The 20736-nt window shown below is 38.1% G+C and overlaps 1 protein-coding gene across 1 annotated transcript in view; it reads left to right on the forward strand.

Moving 5' to 3' along the window:
• The first annotated feature begins 3619 nt into the window (after window positions 1-3619).
• The window catches only part of galntl6 (polypeptide N-acetylgalactosaminyltransferase like 6), a 279651-nt gene continuing 262534 nt past the window's right edge, over window positions 3620-20736 (forward strand). The window contains exons 1-2 of the mRNA XM_053502156.1: window positions 3620-3653; window positions 4000-4246. Coding sequence (XP_053358131.1) covers window positions 4115-4246 — 132 coding nt within the window. The 5' untranslated portion in view covers window positions 3620-3653; window positions 4000-4114. The remainder of the gene's footprint in view (window positions 3654-3999; window positions 4247-20736) is intronic.

Genomic DNA, 20736 nt, shown 5'->3' on the forward strand with positions numbered 1-20736 from the left:
GTTACTGCCTTCATTCTGTTTAAAAACATTTTCAACAAAATGTCAACAAAGGACAATAACAGATATTTCCTTGACAATTTTTTACATTCTATCAATTTTATTACAAATAGATTGTGATTGTGATCAAAAACGAGCTTGGGTTAAATACTTACATCGCTTTAATCTCAAAACATCTTGTAAACTTTGTTAAACTTTCTCTGAAATTAAAAGATTGCAATTGATTGGCAATTAATGTCGTTCATTTCCACCTAAAAGATAAAACTTATTTGCGCAAGATACAAACATTTTGTGTAAAATTCAAACATACGCCTATCAGCCATAACATTAACAGCACAAAATGTTAACATATTAACACTAATTATCAGTTATAGCAGTAAACTGGAGACAGGATCATAAGCACCCAAGGCTCACCCAAGCTTATGGGGACCAAAGATTAACACATTATCTTTGATCCCGCAGAAAAAGCCAACAACTAACAGTTGCCATACAACTAACCACAATGTCAATGCCGGCCAAGATTGGAATATATCAAAACACCCAGTGCCATGCAAAACACTCGGCCCAGCAGGCAAAGACCCCAAGGCCACTGACCCAGCCTCCAAACTACCCAGATCTCAATCCAAACAAGCACCCATGGGATGTGCCGGACAAACAAGTCCAGTGGAGGCCATGGAGGCCCCACCACACAACACCCAAAGGGTCCACTGCCAATGTCCTGGTGGTAGGGACCACAACACACCGCCAGAGGTCTTGTGGAGTCTTGCTCTGAGGAGCCAAAGATGTTCATGTGGCACAAGAGGAACCTACACCATACTGGTCTTTATTTTTTGCTCTGTAATGTTATGGCTAATTGGTGAAATGCTGACTAATTAAACAACTTCTCAATCAGCTGGTGCACATGTCACACAAAACAGCTCATACCAAAAATCATCAAAATGAACAGAGACAAAAACATTCAGTCCTTTAAAACTCAAGGTCAGTGGAGTAATAAAGTATGATCAGATTATATTTAATAAAGGGGTTTAGGTCAATAACAGCAATGTCAGAAAGAGAAAATAAAAAATAAAACCCACCTAAAATGTCTTTTTTTCTTTAAGTTATCCATTTATTCTTGATGCTAAGGACATTATGGTGTAGGAACATTGACTTTAACATTCACCTTGAAAACAGAAAACTATTTATTTTTCATAATTTTACCTACAGATGCATTGGTTGTGCACTCAAAATCTAAGGGTGATGTTAGGATTTTGAGGAAACCTCAAGAATTCAGCTGCACTACATATTTTGACTTTAAAACTCTCTGAGATCTTCTGAGGGTAAAAAACTAATAATCTAAAGGAAAAGGAAACTAATAATCCCATGGATAACAAGTAATATAAGGTGCACAAGTTCACTAAAAAAGTAAGAGAACTAAAGATAACTAAATAAATAATTATTTTTCATGTTCCTATTATTGTTTTTAGGTTACGGAACATAATACATTATTTAGGTGTATATTTTGTTAGGAGAACAGCTTTTATTGGGAGAGAATATAATAAAAGATTTGAAAGAAAGCTGTGGTGCTGTCCATGGTGCTGACATATGCCACATACTGTAAACCCCCCCCCCCCCTCTCTCTCTCACACACACACACACACACAAACACACACACACACACACACACACACACACACACACACACACACACACACACACACACACACATTGTTTTTAAATGTATACTGTCAAGTGCGGCAGTGTACATTTCTAGGCTACATGACATCTTGGATTGTCTTAATTTACCCAGAATCCCACTTATGTTCTGCTTCACAGCAGTTGCTTGATGGTCTCATACACTGGTGTGCACCAAGTTAGAGCATCTCTGAGGTACACCTATAACATGCATTCTTATTCAAACTACTTTATCCTGAAGATCTTCCACAGCACCTCAGATTAGAGCCATTATGATTTACAGATACATCTCAACATTAACTGTTTAAAGTAAATTATTGCATAGTTTGGATGCCTTCTGCATTGTATTAGGATGTAGCAAGAAAATAAAACCTAAAGACCATGGAATTAGATGGGGTGTCCAAACAATTGCCTGGTACTGTATGGAAATTAATTTACTGTCTTCTGACCAATCGGATTTGAAATCTCTAAATCAACAAGACTGTGCTGCAATTTATTTATTTATTTATTTTTAATTTATTTACTTTTTAAAGAATCCAAAGCAGATAAATCAAAAATAAATTAGAGCTGTCACGGTTAAGATTAAACTATATTTATAAGTTCATCATGATCTAGACTTCTGTAACATTTTAATTATGATCCATGTTGGATTATGTCTAATACAATGCAAATAAAAATCTATATATGCACATATACTCTATATAACTACAATTATCAATGAATGACACATTGAGACTTCTTGTGTTTTGACGTTTTGGACATTTTGGTTCATTGGGTGGGATCACTGCCCCCCCTGTTGGCGGTCAAGAAAAGAATCATTATGGAAATTAAATACATTGCAATAGTTTCTGACTTGCTGAAAGAACATAAAGTTAATACACTTATATATATATATATATCTTTTATCAAATATATATTTTGCTTATTCTCATATGCACCTTCTGAAAAAAAAAAAATTAACACACCAGAAAAAGACATGGCATGCTGGGAAAGAAAAGATTTAGGCGGGTATAAGAAAGCCTAAAGCAGAAGGAAGTGATCAGTGTTAGATCTTTTATGGTGAAAAGAATTTAAAGGTGGGCTTAGGTGATGAGCACGCGCTTTGTGGGGGCGCGTGCGTTTATGCGTTCGCGCAGGCGCGCGCGCATGCCAGTGCATGGATGTTAATCGCGCGCTCTGGAATCACTTCCTTCAACAGGATGCGTTTCGTTCTTTTATAAAAGCGTGGTTGACAAACAAACAAACAAATAATAAATAAATTAGGAAGGAAATTAGCGAACGTCTGAATCTGCGCACATCACGAGCGGCGCGACTCTCTCACGCACGGTATAACAGCGAGTCGCTCTCTCTTACACATACACCCCTCTCTCTCTCTCTCACACACACACACCTCTCTCTCTCTCACACACACACACACACACATACGCATCTCAAACAACCTACACGCCAGGGTCGGAGAGGAGAGGAATCGCGCGCGTGTGGGGAATGTTTTCATACGCGTGCACGTGGTGAAATAACGGATTTATCCGACCGCAGCTCAAGCGCGACAGAAGAATACTACTAATATTACTAATAATATTACTACTACTAACAACAATAATAACAGCAGAGACCTTCGCCGACACCTCTTTCTCTCTCTCAGACACACACACACTCTCTTTTTTTTCTCCCTGGATCTTTCTCTCCCTCTCTTACGCGCGCACACACGCGCGCACGACGCGCGCACAAATCCTTTAAGAGATGAGCGCGAGGGTTATTTTGAATCCTTGCGCGAGCCGGCACGAGTCATTGGCCGTTGGGGAATTTAAACTGTAACGGAAAAAACGGATATTATTTTATTTTATTATGTATAAACGTTTATTTCTGTATTATAGTTGCTGTAAAAATATGTATTAGTTTGAGCGTCGTGACTATAAACCACATAGAAGGACTACGAAGAAACGCTCTTTGTGTTTGTGTCATCATGAAAATACGCCTCTACAGTAAGTCATGATTAAATTCAATTCTTATTTTTAGCTACGTTTCTTTTAGAGTCAGCTATCTTTCAGCCAGCCTAAGCGCTAACGTTAAGCTCATTACTCTGTCGTCTTAACGCTGTATTTAAAGTGATAGAGAATTGCTAAGCTAACATCCTAAATAATGTTTTTTCCCCCGATACTAAACACTACGAGGATTATGTCCATATATGGCTTTATGCATGAAAACACGCTATTCTAACCTGCTCCTTAATATAGCGTTCGGTCTGTAACTAAGTTATCCGTTGTTTATACACTGCCTCCCTTTTCAGCCAGCTCTGTGTGTTATGTTATGTTGTGCTTTGCGTTTCAGGTGAAAGTTTGTCAATATCATCATCATCATCACCTTGGTGTGACTCCTCAGAGCTTCTTTTTTCTCACCTAAACACACCTGAACTCCAATAAGGACTGAAATCGGAAGTTTCACAATGAAGAGAAGACAGAAGCGCGTGCTGCAGATGGCATTTTTATTCATGCTGGCCCTTATTTTTTTGCCCAACGTGGGTTTGTGGTCCCTGTACAAGGAGAAACACCTGATGAAGGCACACGAAGGAGAGCAGGTAAGTCACTTGCTTCCTGTGTGCATCTCGCCATGACGTTAGAGAACCAGTCATAGAAATGCTGTTGTACTGAGTCTGGATCAGTATGATCAGTCTGATTATTAATATACTTCGGTTTGTATGTATTAATGCACAGCTTCATCCTGAAACACACAAACAGCTTGGTGTGTGCCTGGGAGAAGTTTAAGGTTTTCCTTGTCCATTCAATTCTAGCGATAAAACAGTGGCTCAGACTTTCATTAATTAGTTTATTCATTTTCCATACCGCTTATCCTGTACAGGGTCACGGGGGCCTGGAGCCCATCCCAGGAGACATAGGGTAGACGAGGTGGGGTACCATGCCAATTTATCGCGCACACACACACACACACACACACACACACACACACACACACACACACACACACACACACTGTGGGAGGAAACTGGAGTACATGGAGGAAACCCACCAAGCACATGGATAAAATACAACTTCCACACACAGTCCCAAGGCATGAATCAAACTCTTGACCCTGGAGATGTGAGGCCACAGTTTTAGCCGCTATGCCATTGTGTCGTGGATCGTTCAAATGTTTTTTTATTTGCTATTTGACTTGTCTCAGTGGACACAGGTAGGACAGCAGACATCTTCATGACTAACTAGAGACCCGTTCAGGATGTCTTCAGGGCCCATTACATACCTAATAATGTTGACATCTCCAGGAGTAATTTCCCATGGTCTTATCCTCTTGACCTTTCAATGCGTATAAATTAACGCTGTTAATATTAATGCTGTTTTTTGGGAGAACAATGTCTGTGATCTTTTTTTGGCGTGTGTACTATTTTTAACTATTTTTATTTAATATTTGTTAAATGGTAATGTCTTAGGTATTATAAAACTGCAAAATCTGTTTTCATCTAACCAGTTTGTCATGCATTTCTTTATTCGTTTATAATACAAGTAAATATTAATATTTAAAAAATTTGATTAATCTTGATTAATCACAAAGTATGACTGGGATTGACTAGATTTGATTTTTAAATCGATTTACAGTAGTTGATATTCTTGTGCAAAACCCATATGAGGATCATAAGTTACAATTCTTTTGGCAAACTACTTTCATACATTTCTAAATTCATTTTTCTAAAGGTTATAGTTATCATGTGTTCGTAAAGATAAGCAGCAAGGACAAATTATAACTTACAAAACGGTGGCATCCAGGTCTCAGGAGGTTAATATGACCTTAAGACCTCGTTAATAGTTTTGAGTTTCAAAGACTGTCCACAGAAGACCTGAGGGCTAGACTGCATGCCCACTGGGATAGTGGTATGATCTTCAATGTGAACTGACCTCTCAGTCCCAACTAATCAGATATCAGTGGTAAGGCAAATCAAGAACTTATTTTACTATTGACATTACTTCCATTGAGGCCTCCGGCTTTCCTTGTCCGTCTTATTGAATGGCAATTTCTAACTAAAATGATTAATTTTGCTAGTCAACATGTGCTAAGTTACTGATCTTACCAAGCCAATGCAATGATAAGAACTGCTTGGAGCAATTGAGTGTCGGCATTGTTAATGCTAATGCATGTACAACAGGAGTAAACCATTTCAACAATTTCAAACATAAGTGATAATAATTAGAAGGCGAGCTTCTACCACTTCATGCAAATAAAGTGTAGAAATAGTTAATGTGCATATAGAGATGTTGGTGCGTATGCTGAACTTCTATTCCCACAATGCAATGCAGCTGTACAAAAGTGAGTTACACCACAGCTCAGCTTTTTGGAAGTCTTCGAGACAGTGACCGTGAAGCTTTAGAAGCTGATATGTTTAAGATGAGGAGGTAAACTAGTAGAAAAGGATTTAATGGCTGCTACAGTATATCATTTTCTTTATTTAAAGATGAGGGGTGGTACCCAGACTGTATTATAGGTAGTTGATGAAAACTTAGAATTTCATTAGCAAATAAATCCTGGATCCCTAATAAAAATGTACTGAAATAAATTGTAAATGTACTTTATTACAAAGGAAAATGAAAGCAAATATTTAAATTTTAAGGTAAGTAAAGTAAGTTTTAACTTGTCTCAAATCCTTTAAAATGTTTGATGAGGTTGGAATTATCATTAGCATCTATTTTGACAGCATTATTCGTCCAACAAATAATCACTTATTCGCGCAAAAAGAAATGCTCATACGTTATAGCTTGTCCCATCAGATCCTGGCGAAGATGTCAGTTTTGTTCTCACAGAATTTGCACCTTTTAATTAGCATCCTGATATGACACACAGCCAAATAGAGAACATGAGTACCTCTGTCATGGGAGCATTTTCTTGGTAGTGAAATGTGATTCACATGCTTACTCGCTTTGTCCAGGACACCTGAAACCAATCGAACTGCTGCTCACAGGGCATCCAAACACACTCAGGGGAAAGTGCTATACAGTGCACAACCTTGTGCTCACGGTGTGTAACGTGAGAAAAAGTCTTTTGTATATATATATATTACATGGTACTCTATGTCTTAATTCATGAAAATTTTTTGCATCCTGTATAACCTGTTTTCTTCGTATTGATGATTTGAGTTTGCTGTGCATTTTGTTGCCTGTGATACAACACTAATGCTCATAGGAGATATACTAAGTGTTTTATTGCGTCTTATGGTTTAATTTCTTTCTCATTTGTTTTTTGCGTGGGCTTTGTGTAGCTTTGTCCTGAGGCGGGCCACACAAGCCTAGTCAATTCAATCCTTCCAATTCGGTGAGCAGACGCTGGATGTTGACAGGGACAGAAATATCAGAGGCACTTGTACGGGGATTTGTCCTTTTCTGCGTCTGCTTGTGTTCTGCACCTTTCCTAAGATGAATCAGACGGATCTGACACGCTCGCCTGGGCAGAAATCTAATGCAATTAGAGGCAGTTTGACAGGTAGGCCTTTCTGCTATTAGCCCTTTACCCTGCTTTTATTCTCTGGTTGGAACATTCAAAAGGGCTTCATTGCTCAGAGCTACTTCATTAATGGCGTTCTGTGAATGTGAAAAGTCCTGTACTGTAATGAAGTCAGAAAGCAAACTATTGATTCTTCAGCCGTTTTTAATTTTAGGAGACGATCTGGCGAAAAGTACAGGAAAGGTGGAGGGAAGTATGGAGCATCTGAGTTCAGACGCAGTCCCTGATGTATCACACATTTTCTGCCTCAGCAAGAATTGGAGTTTGCAACCAGGAGGAAAAAGCCCTTCTTTTTACCGTGGCTCTGTAAAGAAAATTGACAGATTATCTATCTCTGTGGTTCCAATAAGCCCCAGAGAACACCAGTGACTAACTCCCTCTGTGTTTGTCCTCCTTTGTTGACCAGGAGCAATTGCTGAATGGATCAGTAGAATCCTTTTTCATTGATACTGGCTGAAGCTTAGCTGCATAACAGTACAAAGGAAATGCTGGTTGATGAGAGATTCAAACTCTTCCACAGAAGCTTCTGTTTCACAAGAAGTGAATGTAATTGTTTATCGTTTTCTCCTCTTTGATTTCTGTTGTTTCTTATTTTGTGGGCATCCTACAGAATCAGCTGCGAGCATGTAGTCTCACACCACCATTACGAGATAGACAGTGTTGATAAGTGTGTTCCGACACCGATAACCTTTTCCCGACGTTTTAACAAGGACCGAAATCAGCAGGAGGAACGCCGATGGAGTTTTACACAGAGCTGGATGACACAAACACATCCCATCTGAGTAAGTCAACAACCAGGCCTGCCCTTTTACTGCCAGATAGCGTGATGATAATGAGAGTGTAACAGAAAGGAGAAGGAAAAAGGAGGACCTGGAATAGTGCTGCACAGCCTCATGCATTTTCAACTGGCTCCCCTCAGATCTTGTGTTAATCCACCCGCGGTTACGTCAGGCCAGATAAATGAGGAACGCTTTTGTCACTTTCTATTTGCATGCATAGTGACAAGAGGAATAGAGATGGAGTAATTGCAATTCCCCTCGGTGTCAAAGCAGAGAGATGCGTTATGGTAATGGACAAGTCGGACCGATACTTGGGGTGATTTTGGGTGCTTTGAATAAGAACGCACACATATACACAGAAACACTTAAATAGACCAAGTTCTGCATAAAGCCTGAGTAATGTCTTTTGTGGTAGGAAACTGGATGAAATTATAGAGTGGAAAAAATGAAGTTTGTCGTCCCTGTCACGAGAAATTCAGTGTTATACAGTGAAATACATTTTAGTAACGGACTGCTGGGTATGACCATTTGAACAGTAACCATATTATCTACTGAAATGTAGAAAAACTCAAAAAATGAGTTCACACACGATTTCCATTATTGCTAATATGCGTTCATCAGTGCAGACCACACTTACAGGCCACATCACCCAAAAATATTGCTGTAGTGACTTGAGGTAAAAGGAAATAAAGAGTTTTATTTTATTTATCAGAGTCGTATAGAAACTCACCTCGATGCATAAAAGCAACACATCCCTTACAGTGCATATACTCTTTATGGATGAAAGTATGTGCACCCCTGACCATCACACCCATACTGTATGTGGTTCATTACTAAACTGTTACCACAAAGTCCAAAGTACACATTTGTAATGAATGTCTTTATGTGCTATAGCATTACAATTTTATTCACTGGAATAAAATTATAAATGTAATGTAAAATAAATGTGCCCTAAACGCAAAGAACACAAATCTCTACTGCCACTCTCCAAAATCTAGTGTAAAGTTATCCCGGAAGAGAAGAGTGGAGCTTATGGTAACAGCAAATCTAAAACAAGATGTTCATCAAGCATATATGGGCATAACTTGAACAGATTTTTGGCCATGCAGGGTGCTGTTTGTAATTTAAAACAGCTTACCCTGCTTTACACCATGATTATCCAGCTGTGGAGATGCCTCATAGGTTCTTCATGGTTCTTATTGCAAGAGAGCTTACATACTGTACTTAACCAGAAATTAACTGCTCCTTATTTCCAGTAAACCCTCTTAATATTTTTGTTGTGTTTTAGTGGTGATTAGCAGTTATATAATAATCACCAATGTGGAAATTAGCAAGCACAGAACCAGTTAAAAGCATTTTACGGATCTACTCATGTCTGTGCTTAATCGGACACCATGCAGCAAAACATGAGTTTGTCCATGTAAGGATTTTAAAAAATTGGGGACTCACTTTTCTTTGCATTCCCTTGTCATTTGCATGCCTTACATGTTGCTCAGGCAAATGAAGAGGCCACATGGAGCTACTGATCTGGGAATCTAATTGAGCTGTACGGGGATGGAATCACATGCTGGAACCTAATGGAGCAGATTCATTTTTCCATCTGTTCTCTTAATTCATCACCATAAGGCTGTTTTGCAGTAATTGTGCTTTCTCACAAATGGTGCTAAAAATGATAATTATATTTCTTTATTATTACCGATAGTTTTTTTGGTTTTTACGCTATTCACATTTTAGATTTTATGTGCAGAAATGTGTTACAGATTTAGTCATGTGCACAGCATTGTGAACACGTACAACAAACTCGCCTCGGTTACAGCAGCATCAGCAGCCCGAGTCTCTCCTCAGACAGAAACAGGTTAAACCAGATTACTCTGATGTGCCTGGTAAGGTGATAAGAAACACCATCTCCCAGATTAAAACACATTACATATGGGGTGTGTGTTATACGATATAAAAGCACTTCATATTCACCCTGTGAAACAACGCAAGATGGACCTACTGAGGCTTGTGAGCTCCATTAAGCTAATAACTGTCCTACAGGAGATGGAAAACCTCTTAAGAACCCTTATTGTTCAATCACTCCTGCATTTTAACAAGAAGGTCTGACCCACAATGTCATGCATGATTATCCGTGCTTGTTAGTAATCAAGAACATTGTCAATTTTTAGCCATCAGCATTTCATTTTCATTTCCGTTTTTTCCGCAGCCGAAACGGTTTTAGAAGAAAAAGTTCCGTATTGCTCCTGTCAGCTCCTCATTATTTATCCCGAACCATGCAGAGGAATGCTGGAGTAAATTTATGCTCGCTTTGACTGACTCCTCCACCCTGGTGATTGTTATTCAAGGAGACCAGACCTTCTTTTGTTTTATGGCTCCTCTCCTCATCGTGTGTAGATTTATGGCATTAAAATCCATGCCACAAGGTGATATTTGTCACCGGCATAACATAACAGTAGTAAAATGAGACAGTGGGCTTAACTCTGACTGAGAATGTGAGTTTAACGCCTGTTGGACAGAGCGCTTTGACTTATTGTTGTCGTTTTGTGTGTTACAATCAATCACAACGATCTCAGGACTATTTGTTTGCTGTTTTTTTAGTAGGCCCTGAGGGCAACCCCTTCTATTATTATTATTGTACTGTTTTTTTTTGTGTGCAAAACACTAGTCAAGTCAAATTTATTTTTAAACCACATTTAACACTACACAGTTAATTAAGTGCTGTATAATCCAAAAATAGCTGCATAGAAACATACACAAAAAAATAAAATGAAATAGAATACTATTAAAACTATAAACTTCAATAAGAAATCCACCTTCATTGCATAAAATAAGCACATAGAAAAACAGTAAAACAATAAATAAAAATAAATAAAAACAGGAAAAATAATACACTACTGCTCAAAAGTTTGGGATCGCTTGCAAATTCTTTTTTCCCTTTTTTTTTTCTACATTCTGCAACAATACTGGGGATTTCAAAATTAAAATTAGGTAATTATGTAACAAAAATAACAACGATAGTCAGTTGTTATTTTAAGGCACGAACATCAACCTTTCTGGAATAGTTCTTACATAATGAAGACCTTCCCGTGAAGACAAGAGCAAAACTTACCTCTTCTACCTGCAGAAAGAAATAAAAATCAGGAACGACCATGGAGTCAACTTTGGGAAGAAAGTGACCCCAAAGTTTTGAGCGGTAGTGTATGTCATCACACTTTATTAAATGCCAAAGAGTATAAATAGATGAGATTAAGTTTTAAAGTGGAATTTAAAGGTAGGAAGAGTAGGTGCCTGCCTGATGTACAGGAGGAGCTCATTCCAGAGTTTGGGGCTGCTACTGAAAATCGTCCTGACTTTTCAACCTAAAGTTGGCATCTGCATTGTAAAAGCTGATCACAAGACCTGAGAGACCGGACTATATGGCTTCAAAAGGTTAGAAATATATAGTGGTGCTAAATTATTCAGGCCTTAGACAATTAACAAGACCTTGAACTTGACCCTGAACTGCATCACAGAGTTATGTGTCCCACTTACATCGTCCTGTTAAAAAATGTGCAGCAGCATTTTGGACCAACTACATCCGTGCAGGCGAAGACTGGCCATCTTTAACATAGAGGGCATTACAATAATCAAGCCGACTTGAAATTAAAGTGTACATGTAGAGGGATCGACTTTGTATCCCAGTCCCTCATCACCACCGGGTATGGGGTAAAATTCCTTTTCAGTTTTTTTTGGTTTTCCCAAAAATTCCAAATTTTCTGATTCAGGACTAGGCCTCTGTAGTCCCCTTAATTTTTTTGCGCACCCACACAAAACTTAAAACAACACATGCAGCCGGATCTCCCGAGCATAATGGACAGCAGGCAACTTAGCACAAAATGTTTTGCGTTACGAGAATTCTTTTGGAAAATATCCCACAAAAAGGATTATTAAAAAAAATTGTCTGAAATGAAGGCGACCACTACTAACTGAACAATGCTTCTTCTGAGACATGTGACGCCAGTCGGCTGCGCTCATGCATCGTTGGGGGAGGCATAACACACTTGGTAGATAGTGCTGTTGATATAAGAATGTAAGTAGTCCACACCCCTTTACCTAAGAACATGGGCAGTTTTCTCACTAGACTCAGCCGGGGTCTCTAAATGATAGGTCAAACATTTTTTTCTGTTGCCTGGTGGTTTGACTTTCACAGAATCGGATACCGATGAACCTGATCGGCCAATCATGATTGATCAAGGTGAAATATCTCTGATTCCGGTCATTGACCAATAAATCGATGCATCTTTACTTATTATATATAATATAGAATTGTAATAATATAAATTGTTTTATGCATTTTATGAAGAAGCATTAAATACATAAGCAGATATATAATAGATGTTCTTTATTGATCTACAAGTGTAAATTAACTATCAGCTATTAGCTAACCAGTTTGTCTTAGCTGTCTGCTGCACACTCTCCATATTGTTTCTTATTAGCCACGTTTTTAACACAGCAAGAAACACATTCAATGCCCTTTAGCCTTTTTCTGATGTAATGGTTCACCAGCAAGCTCTTGCCTCTGCATTCAATCGATTGCTAAGGCCTGTTGCTTCTCTTTCTCCGTAGTAATCACATCACCCTTTTGTTTATCCTCCACCTCATAACTAAATTGAGATCGATTGAGAGCATGTCTCATACTGTCTTAGTCGCAACCCTTAGACTATGAATCAAACATGAAGGGAGACGCTGGAAGAGTTTAATTGGAATTGCAGATGACTTGGAAATGGTATAAATTCACATTTTGCTAGAGCTAAATCATACCATAAAATGTTCTCATGCTATTACATCTTTATCACCCATTTTCTCTGTGAATAAAAAAAAATTAAAATGACAGTGTGAAAGCTCAATTACAACAGTTAACCAGAAATCTCTGAAATGTTCTTGACAGTAATTAAAAAGAGCTTTCTAATTGGCATCACTCGTGTTCTTACCTTAATTGGAGGCCTATTTGCAGATGGAGGTATGAATTTGCTTTGAACATAATGCAGAACATGAAGTGTCAGCTGTTCCGGTAATTTTTATAAGCAGAGCGTTCTATCTTTTCTAATTGTCGAAGTCTACTTCCACCTTCCTGTTTGATTAGCATCTTATATTTTTAGGATTCTTCATTCTGCTTTTGTAATATATTCCTTTTTTTTAAAAAAAGAATTCTGCACTTCTGTTCATTTACTTCATATGGGTCAATGAGAAAAGGCTTCATTCTGTGCATGAAGCGATCACGGCACGTTATAAGTCCCTAATGTTATTAGCATATTTGTGAGTCGTTTTTTAAGAGAGCGGTCTGATTTAATTAAATCCCAGCAGAACAAGTTTGAATTCTTAACGGACAAAAAAGGAAACCTGAGCTGATATTTTTTTTTCTGTTCTGTGTGTGAAATGAAAGAAAGAAATAGATTACATATTTATGAGAGGACAGCACTGCAAGACAGATCAACCGTCTGACCTGAGAACAGTCAAAGGCAATATTCTGGCTGCACACGTGCACACAGGAAACACGTGCAAGGAAACAAGTTCTGGGTCTGAAAAGTGCAATAGGTGGATAGATTAGACTGTGTGTGTGTGTGTGTTCGTGTGTGTGTGTGTGTGCCTCCTTATCTCTGATAGTCCGTGTCTCAGTCTCAGTATGAGTTGCTGCTTGGCCGCTTGCCTCCTCTCATTCCTAACAGCTTTGGCCTGAGGACTGCACTCTGTCACACTTCATGCACTTTGCCTATTTGATGTTAGCCATCACACACACTCTGCTTCTGAGAGCTCCTGACTGAAGCGCTCGTCTTACAGGACCTGCATCGATTCTTTAAACCAAAACCAAAAAAAAAGGCTTTTTTAAAAATGAGATTTTTTTGATTTAGTCTCTGACCTTCGGATCAGTATTTCCCTAACTTGATGTACCCTCCTGAAAGCCAAATGAAAGACGAACACATGTAGCAAGTTAGACACTGGGTTTTACAGTAGCTTAGAGAAAAAAAAAACACACAGAAGCAGATTTACGAGACGTTCTGACATAGTGGTCGCACTTGCTATTTGTCAGGGTCGTTAGAAGACGAGCTCTTCTTTTTTTCACTTCTGCATTTTAGTTATTTATGGCATCTTGGCCGCTCATGCAGCTGATGCTAATTACACATGACTGTAAAGATTAATGGAGGACCTCGGCCTGACGCGTCTGCCAAGTTTACCTTTATTTGACCTGACTGATGGATTGGAAGCTGCTTCAGACATTTTTTCAACGATTTGACAGATCTCTGGTCATTATAGATAAAATTGAATTAGCCATTTAGCTTCAGCTTGAGTACATTTTGCTCATTCATAGCTCTCACACACACACACACACACACACAGAGTTAAAAATTCAGTTTACATATATTTAATTTTAGTCATGAATTTCACCTTTATTTTTATGAATATTTCATAATATCCATTCTTCTTCCACAATCATTGAATTTTTTATTTTATTTTTTAAAAGCCATTCATTTTAGCACTTTGATGTGTCCCTCCCCCATGACGTATGTCTCTTGTTTTACCTTTGAGAGTGGTTTGACTCACCCTGACCCCAAAGTCCTCTAAAGAGACTCATTAAATTGTACACGAGTGAAAAACTCTGACTCAAGGCTGTAATGAAACAGTGCCATATTTCAGTCTTATTAACACCATTTATATGCTAATTGTCAAATTGAATGGTAATTGCAGGATGAAAAATTTTTATGTCTTTCTGAAGTACCGTCTCCACTCTCCCAGTTACAGTGACTTGTGATGGAGTTTTAATTGCTGCATTAAGAGTTTGATTGGATTTTAATCCTATTTGTTAAAAGATTGGTAACAAATTTCTGCAGCTACATCAGTCTGAATGTCTTTCCATGAAGAATGTACTGTAGAAGAATAGTTCATTCTTCCTAAAAGTTGCTGCCCTTTTATGTAAATCATGGTGTTTACTTTTGTTTCTTTTTCTATAAGTGGCAAAAAAACTGTGTGCAAGTTTTGTTTAAACGGCTTTATAATTAACAGGTATGGTTCTTGTCAAGCTGTTTCATTATTTTTTTTCATTTGTTTATCGTTAAGGTCTTTACACACCAGGAACGACGCAAATAAACAGCATGAAAAGTGGATCATTTCAGTGGTGAATTAATAGAGATGGGGGAAATCTATGAGGCGCCGTATAGGGCTTAAATCAAACTTTACTCACGCACACACATATGAAACACTTGCATACACATGTATGAAACACTCACACATACATATATACTACTAACTGCTCAAACAACTACATATGAAATGCGCGCGCACATACATACATACTTTCCGCGCACATACATACATACTTTCCGCGCATATACATACATACTTTTCACGCACATACATACATACTTTCCGCGCACATACATACATACTTTCCGCGCACATACATACATACTTTCCGCGCATATACATACACACTTTTCACGCACATACATACATACTTTCCGCGCACATACATACATACTTTCCGCGCACATACATACATACCTTCCGCGCACATACATACATACATACTTTCCGCGCATATACATACACACTTTCCGCGCACACGCACGCACACACACACATACATACTTTCTGTGCACGCGCACAAAGCCAACTGTAGCGGTGTAGGGAACGAGTGAACAACGGATCTTTAGTTTAGCGAAAAATGGAATGGATAATTTCCTATAAGTCATTACATATCGCTGGAGTGTGAAAAAATTTTATTTGAAAAAGAATTTATATTTTTATTATAATTATTATCGAGGCGAGGACATCATATAAATAGGACACAATAATTTACATTTTGATTTAATAAAGAAACCATTCGTATTACATAGGCTAGTAATCTGTAAAAATAAATAAATAAATAATACGTTTTATATTTTTTTATGGTATCAGTTTTTGTTTCAATAAATAATCTATATTTAATGTCCGTAGCGTGAAATTTCCACAGCAGCAGGTATCCGAGGTGCTTGTGTTACCATGGTAACGCAAGGAGGAAGTGACGTTGCATGGTGTTCTGAATGGTGGAATTTTGTAGAGTGAAGTTCCCTTTTCAGACATTTCCTGCGCAGGGAGTAGGGTGTAGGGAGTAGTCATTTCAATGTATATGAACTTCATTCTCCCTGATTAGTAGTAGCGTTTCTTAAATAGACCGTTAATGGACAGTTTAGAAGACAACGAGTGATTTATTTATCACCACAAAAGTGGGTGATATGGGGGGTCGGAACAATGTTTGTCCCGTGAGATTCCGATGAGTTGTTTATTCATATAAGCGAAGGCGAGGAAACACATTTCACAAAACAGTATTTCTTTCTGTTGTAGGATCCGACATATTAGCCACAGATTCCGTGCTTTAATTTTCTTTTTGCAAATCATCACCTGCGTTTTCTGCCGCTGAAATATTCAGACATTATGTGGATAGTTCTGAATGTGCCATGTGATTGAGCAGTGATGATACAAACCAGTACTACCATTCAGGGAGAAAGAAGCGACAAGTCCGTCTCTGAAATGCCTTCCGGTTACACTGAAATGCCTTTCTTTTACACTGAAATGCCTTCCGGTTACACTGAGAATCTCATAGGTGAATGTGCGAGAAGAGTTTGTATGTGTGTGCGCGGAAAGTATGTATGTGTGTGCGCGGAAAGTATGTATGTATGTGCGTGAAAAGTATGTATGTATGTGCGCGGAAAGTATGTATGTATGTGCGCGGAAAGTATGTATGTGTGTGCGCGCGCATTTCATATGTAGTTGTTTGAGCAGTTAGTAGTATATATGTATGTGTGAGTGTTTCATATATGTGTATGCAAGTGTTTCCTATGTGTGTGCATGAGTAAAGTTTGATTTAAGCCCTATACGGCGCCTCATAGAAATCGATTCAGTTACATATCGTGATTCTTTTGTGTGGCAGTTTTTTTTATGATTTTTTACAATTTATTTATCCTTGTTTGCATATGATGTGTTGCATTTCGTCCATAAAGCTACAGGACGCTTGCTCTAAACTACATATACACTTCATTGGCAGAAAGCACAGCATTTAGTGTGGTAAGAGCAAATTATGTATCAAGTTTGTTTGGGATTTTAATAAAATAAAATAAATTTATGATGCTATAAGAATCACGATACAAATTGAATCAGCACTAGAGATGGGAATCACCCATCATCTCCCAATACGATGTTATGACGATACCTCGGTGCCAATTTGATCAAAATTTGCGATTCTGTTTGTATCACAGTTTTATAAATATCCTGATTCTATGTTACATTCATCCACTTTTCCCCATTTCCCATTACATTTTGTTACAATTTTAGACCTTTAAAAAATTTCTGTACGTAATATAATTTAACTAAATGTAGTCCGTTTTTTGTAAATTAGATTTTTTTACTTAAATGCCAAGGGCAGCATTTAAACAATACAAACTAACAAATACAATAGTTTAACATTTAACTGAGCAGCAGGTATCTCTGTACTCCACTATAATTATTATTTCTAAACAAACTTAGCAAATAATTTATGCCTACGATGAAAGAAGAACAAAGTGCACTATCTGCAGGATTATAAAGAAATGGTGACATTTTACTTCCTTAAAAACCTCCAAAGTCTCAAACTCAACTTGACAAGGAGCGCTCTGGTTGAGTGGCTGCAAGGGTGCGGGCGTGTCTGACCTCTAACGCATGCGATTTTTGACTGATTAGTATACTGCATTTTGGAACTTGTGTAATCGTGTTTAATAAGTGGGTTTAAGACTAATTCATTCAGAGTTTGGAGAAAAAGGCAGGTCGAAGACTTTAAACGCATGCGACTTTTAATTAATGTAACATCATAAAAAATTTTGCCGTTTTGGTTGCGCCACATGGAAGCTTTTGCACTCGGTACAGAATTGTTTATATCTGAGGCTGATTGGCATCATTATGTCTGGTCACAGCCGATCAAACTGAAAACCTGCCAATTCTGCTAAATGGCTGATCGATCATTTAATCTCTAATGTAAAGTTACAGATGAACTGATACAGAGTGAATCTTCTTGAAAAAGTCTATAGAGATTTTCCAGAAAAGGATAGTCTGGAATAACTTTTGTTAGGATGAAAAAATTATCATGAAACAACGTACAATGTTCTCAAAAGTATATGGAGCTTTGAATACGCCAGGTTGCCCCTGTGTTGGACTGATAATGTAGGCGCCAGACAGCTACCGCACCATTTTACGCCATATCCCTTTATTCAGTCACTCGACTTCTCATCAGGATGCTGTGCAGTATTGAGTAGTGCGTCTTTATAGTGCGAATCTATTGGTCACCTATTCGTTAAAGCAATGTCAGGGTGAATTTAGGGAGTAAATATGGTGTTTCTGATGTACCATCAAAGGGTGTTACTCAGAGGATGGTACGGAAACTGGAAATGACAGAATCATTGATCCCTTTTCATGGCAGGGGCTGACTAAAAATGTTTCAGACACAATCAGTGAAGAGCAACCGGGAAGTTTTATTCAACATGTCAGAGAGCAGCAAAAAGAGCAAAATTGCAAGTGTATCGTGTCACCGTCATTCAGGAGCAAGTGATATGAAGAAAAGAATTAGATACTGTCACTAGTTCCGGTACGTTCATGGACCTGGCAGCATTGAAATGAATGAACACCGTAATGTTAGAACAATTAACTGTAACTATTAAATCATTTTAATTCATTCATTTTCTATACCACCTATTCTGTAAAGAGTCACTGGATACAAGGAGCCTGTCTTAGGAGACTTTGGGCACAGTACACCCGGGACAGGGTGCCAGTCCATCATAGGGCACACACACACACACACACACACACACACACACATATGCATGCACTATGGGTAATTTGAGAACGTAAGTTAGCCTAATCTGCATGTCTTTTGACTGTGGGAGAAACACAGGCTATCTACTGTAGATAAAACTCACCATGCATGGGGAGAACATGAGTTGGGAATCAAACCCTATGCCACTGTGCCTCCATCTTCTTTTAAGTATTAAATATTTGTATCTTGTATATCTGGTATAAATAAAATGCTTCTTTTTTTATTTTATTTTGTTAAATGCAACATTACTGTATACTGTATATTTTTTATACATATTGTGTATCATAAAAAAGCCTGCAAGAGTTAGGATAAGATTATTTTTTGTCATATTGCCTAAGCCTACTAGACAATATACATTTTTTCTTTTTCTGCTTGGTGAATAAGAAAAAAAAATACCCACTACTTATTGGTCTTTTATAAATTGTTTAGTTGTGTACATGTTGGGTTTAACAGCAGCCATAATTAAAACACAATAACGATCTGCTTCTTTAACCAGCATCGGGGAACACAATCACAGAAGAGCTTCAGTAGAGGCTAGAGAATACTGGGAATGTTCTCGGATATCAAACACCGTGTGGTTCACACCTGTGGCGTTGTGAGATTGCATTGACATCAGGGTGTGGAGGTGTGAATTGCCATAAATCCACAGGGGTATGTTTCTAAGGAAGGTGTTGTTAGTTGATGATAGTTGGTGTTGCATAAATCTCTCTTTGTTCAATGAAGGTTAATTCTGTTTAACTCCTTGATCAAACTGGTTGTCTTCTTTTTTACAAAGTGCACTTTGGAGTGGACAGGCGAGTAAGAGATTTGTCCCCCTGTGGTAATGCATGGTCTAATAAAGTCACTGGTTTTGCTTTACCAGTGTCTAATGACTCAAAGAGACATTAAAGAGCCAAAAGTTACCACTACACACATTTAAGCTTGGTGAAAATCCTACTCCAGATTGATTAACTTCGCTTGTATAGTAAGCTTGTTTCGCTTGTATAGTAAACCTCTAGAAAGGCTTTCCAGTAGATTTTGTAACATGGCTGTGGGCATTTGTGGTCTTTTAGCTCTAAGAGTTTATTAGTAAGCTCATGCACTGATATTGAGACATCAAGGAGGCTCCAGTTCCAGTTCAACCCAAAGGTGTTTAGTGGGCATGAGTTTAGTCAGAGCTCTGTGCAGGACACTCAAGTTCCTCTACTCATACAGTTCCTTAACACCTTGTGTCTTTAACAAGTTAGCATGTGCACAGGGGCATTGTTGAGCTAGAGCAGGTTTGGGTTTCTTAGTTCCACTGAAGTGAATTTTTACGTCTGAATTTATATCTGTTGCATCCGTTCTCTATACAGTAATTACTGTTCTTCTTTTTACATAGCTGTTACTTAACTTACAATTAAATTGTAAAAAGTATTGAGAGTCTTTATTGTATTTAGCTTGTAGGCTTGTCTGTGCAGCTCGTATCCTTCTACCATCTGCCGCCTGCTCATCTCGTAAGTCTGTGCAACTAAGAGCGCCTGCTAAGTGAATAAATGTAAAACTAAAACCCAGTGGAACAGAACGTTATATTGGCAATAAGAACACATGCATATTATTTTAAAGAACGGCCTAATTTGGCAGCTCTTTCGTCGACATAGAGATTTCAATCATTGAGATTCAGAGACGAGGCTGGTACAGCTGGCACTGTGCAGTGACACGACCCCCCTGTGAGTCGGGGCTATGTGACTGACAGCTTTCTGTCTGTCTCTCTCTCTCTTTCTCTTTCTTTGGCTTGGATCGTTTCCTACTTTTCGTTTGGTGTCAATTCTCTGGTGAGAATTAATAAGATGACAAAAAAGAAAGAAAAAAAAAAAACCCAGGCCTCACATTTTCAGTCTGTCGAATTAAATAGAGCTCAAATTCAAATGAAGCAGAAGTAAGTTTTGCTCTGTCACTTCTGAATAATTA

This window comes from Clarias gariepinus, chromosome 8 (genome assembly GCF_024256425.1).
Source record: "Clarias gariepinus isolate MV-2021 ecotype Netherlands chromosome 8, CGAR_prim_01v2, whole genome shotgun sequence".
NCBI classification, from domain to species: Eukaryota; Metazoa; Chordata; class Actinopteri; order Siluriformes; family Clariidae; genus Clarias; species Clarias gariepinus.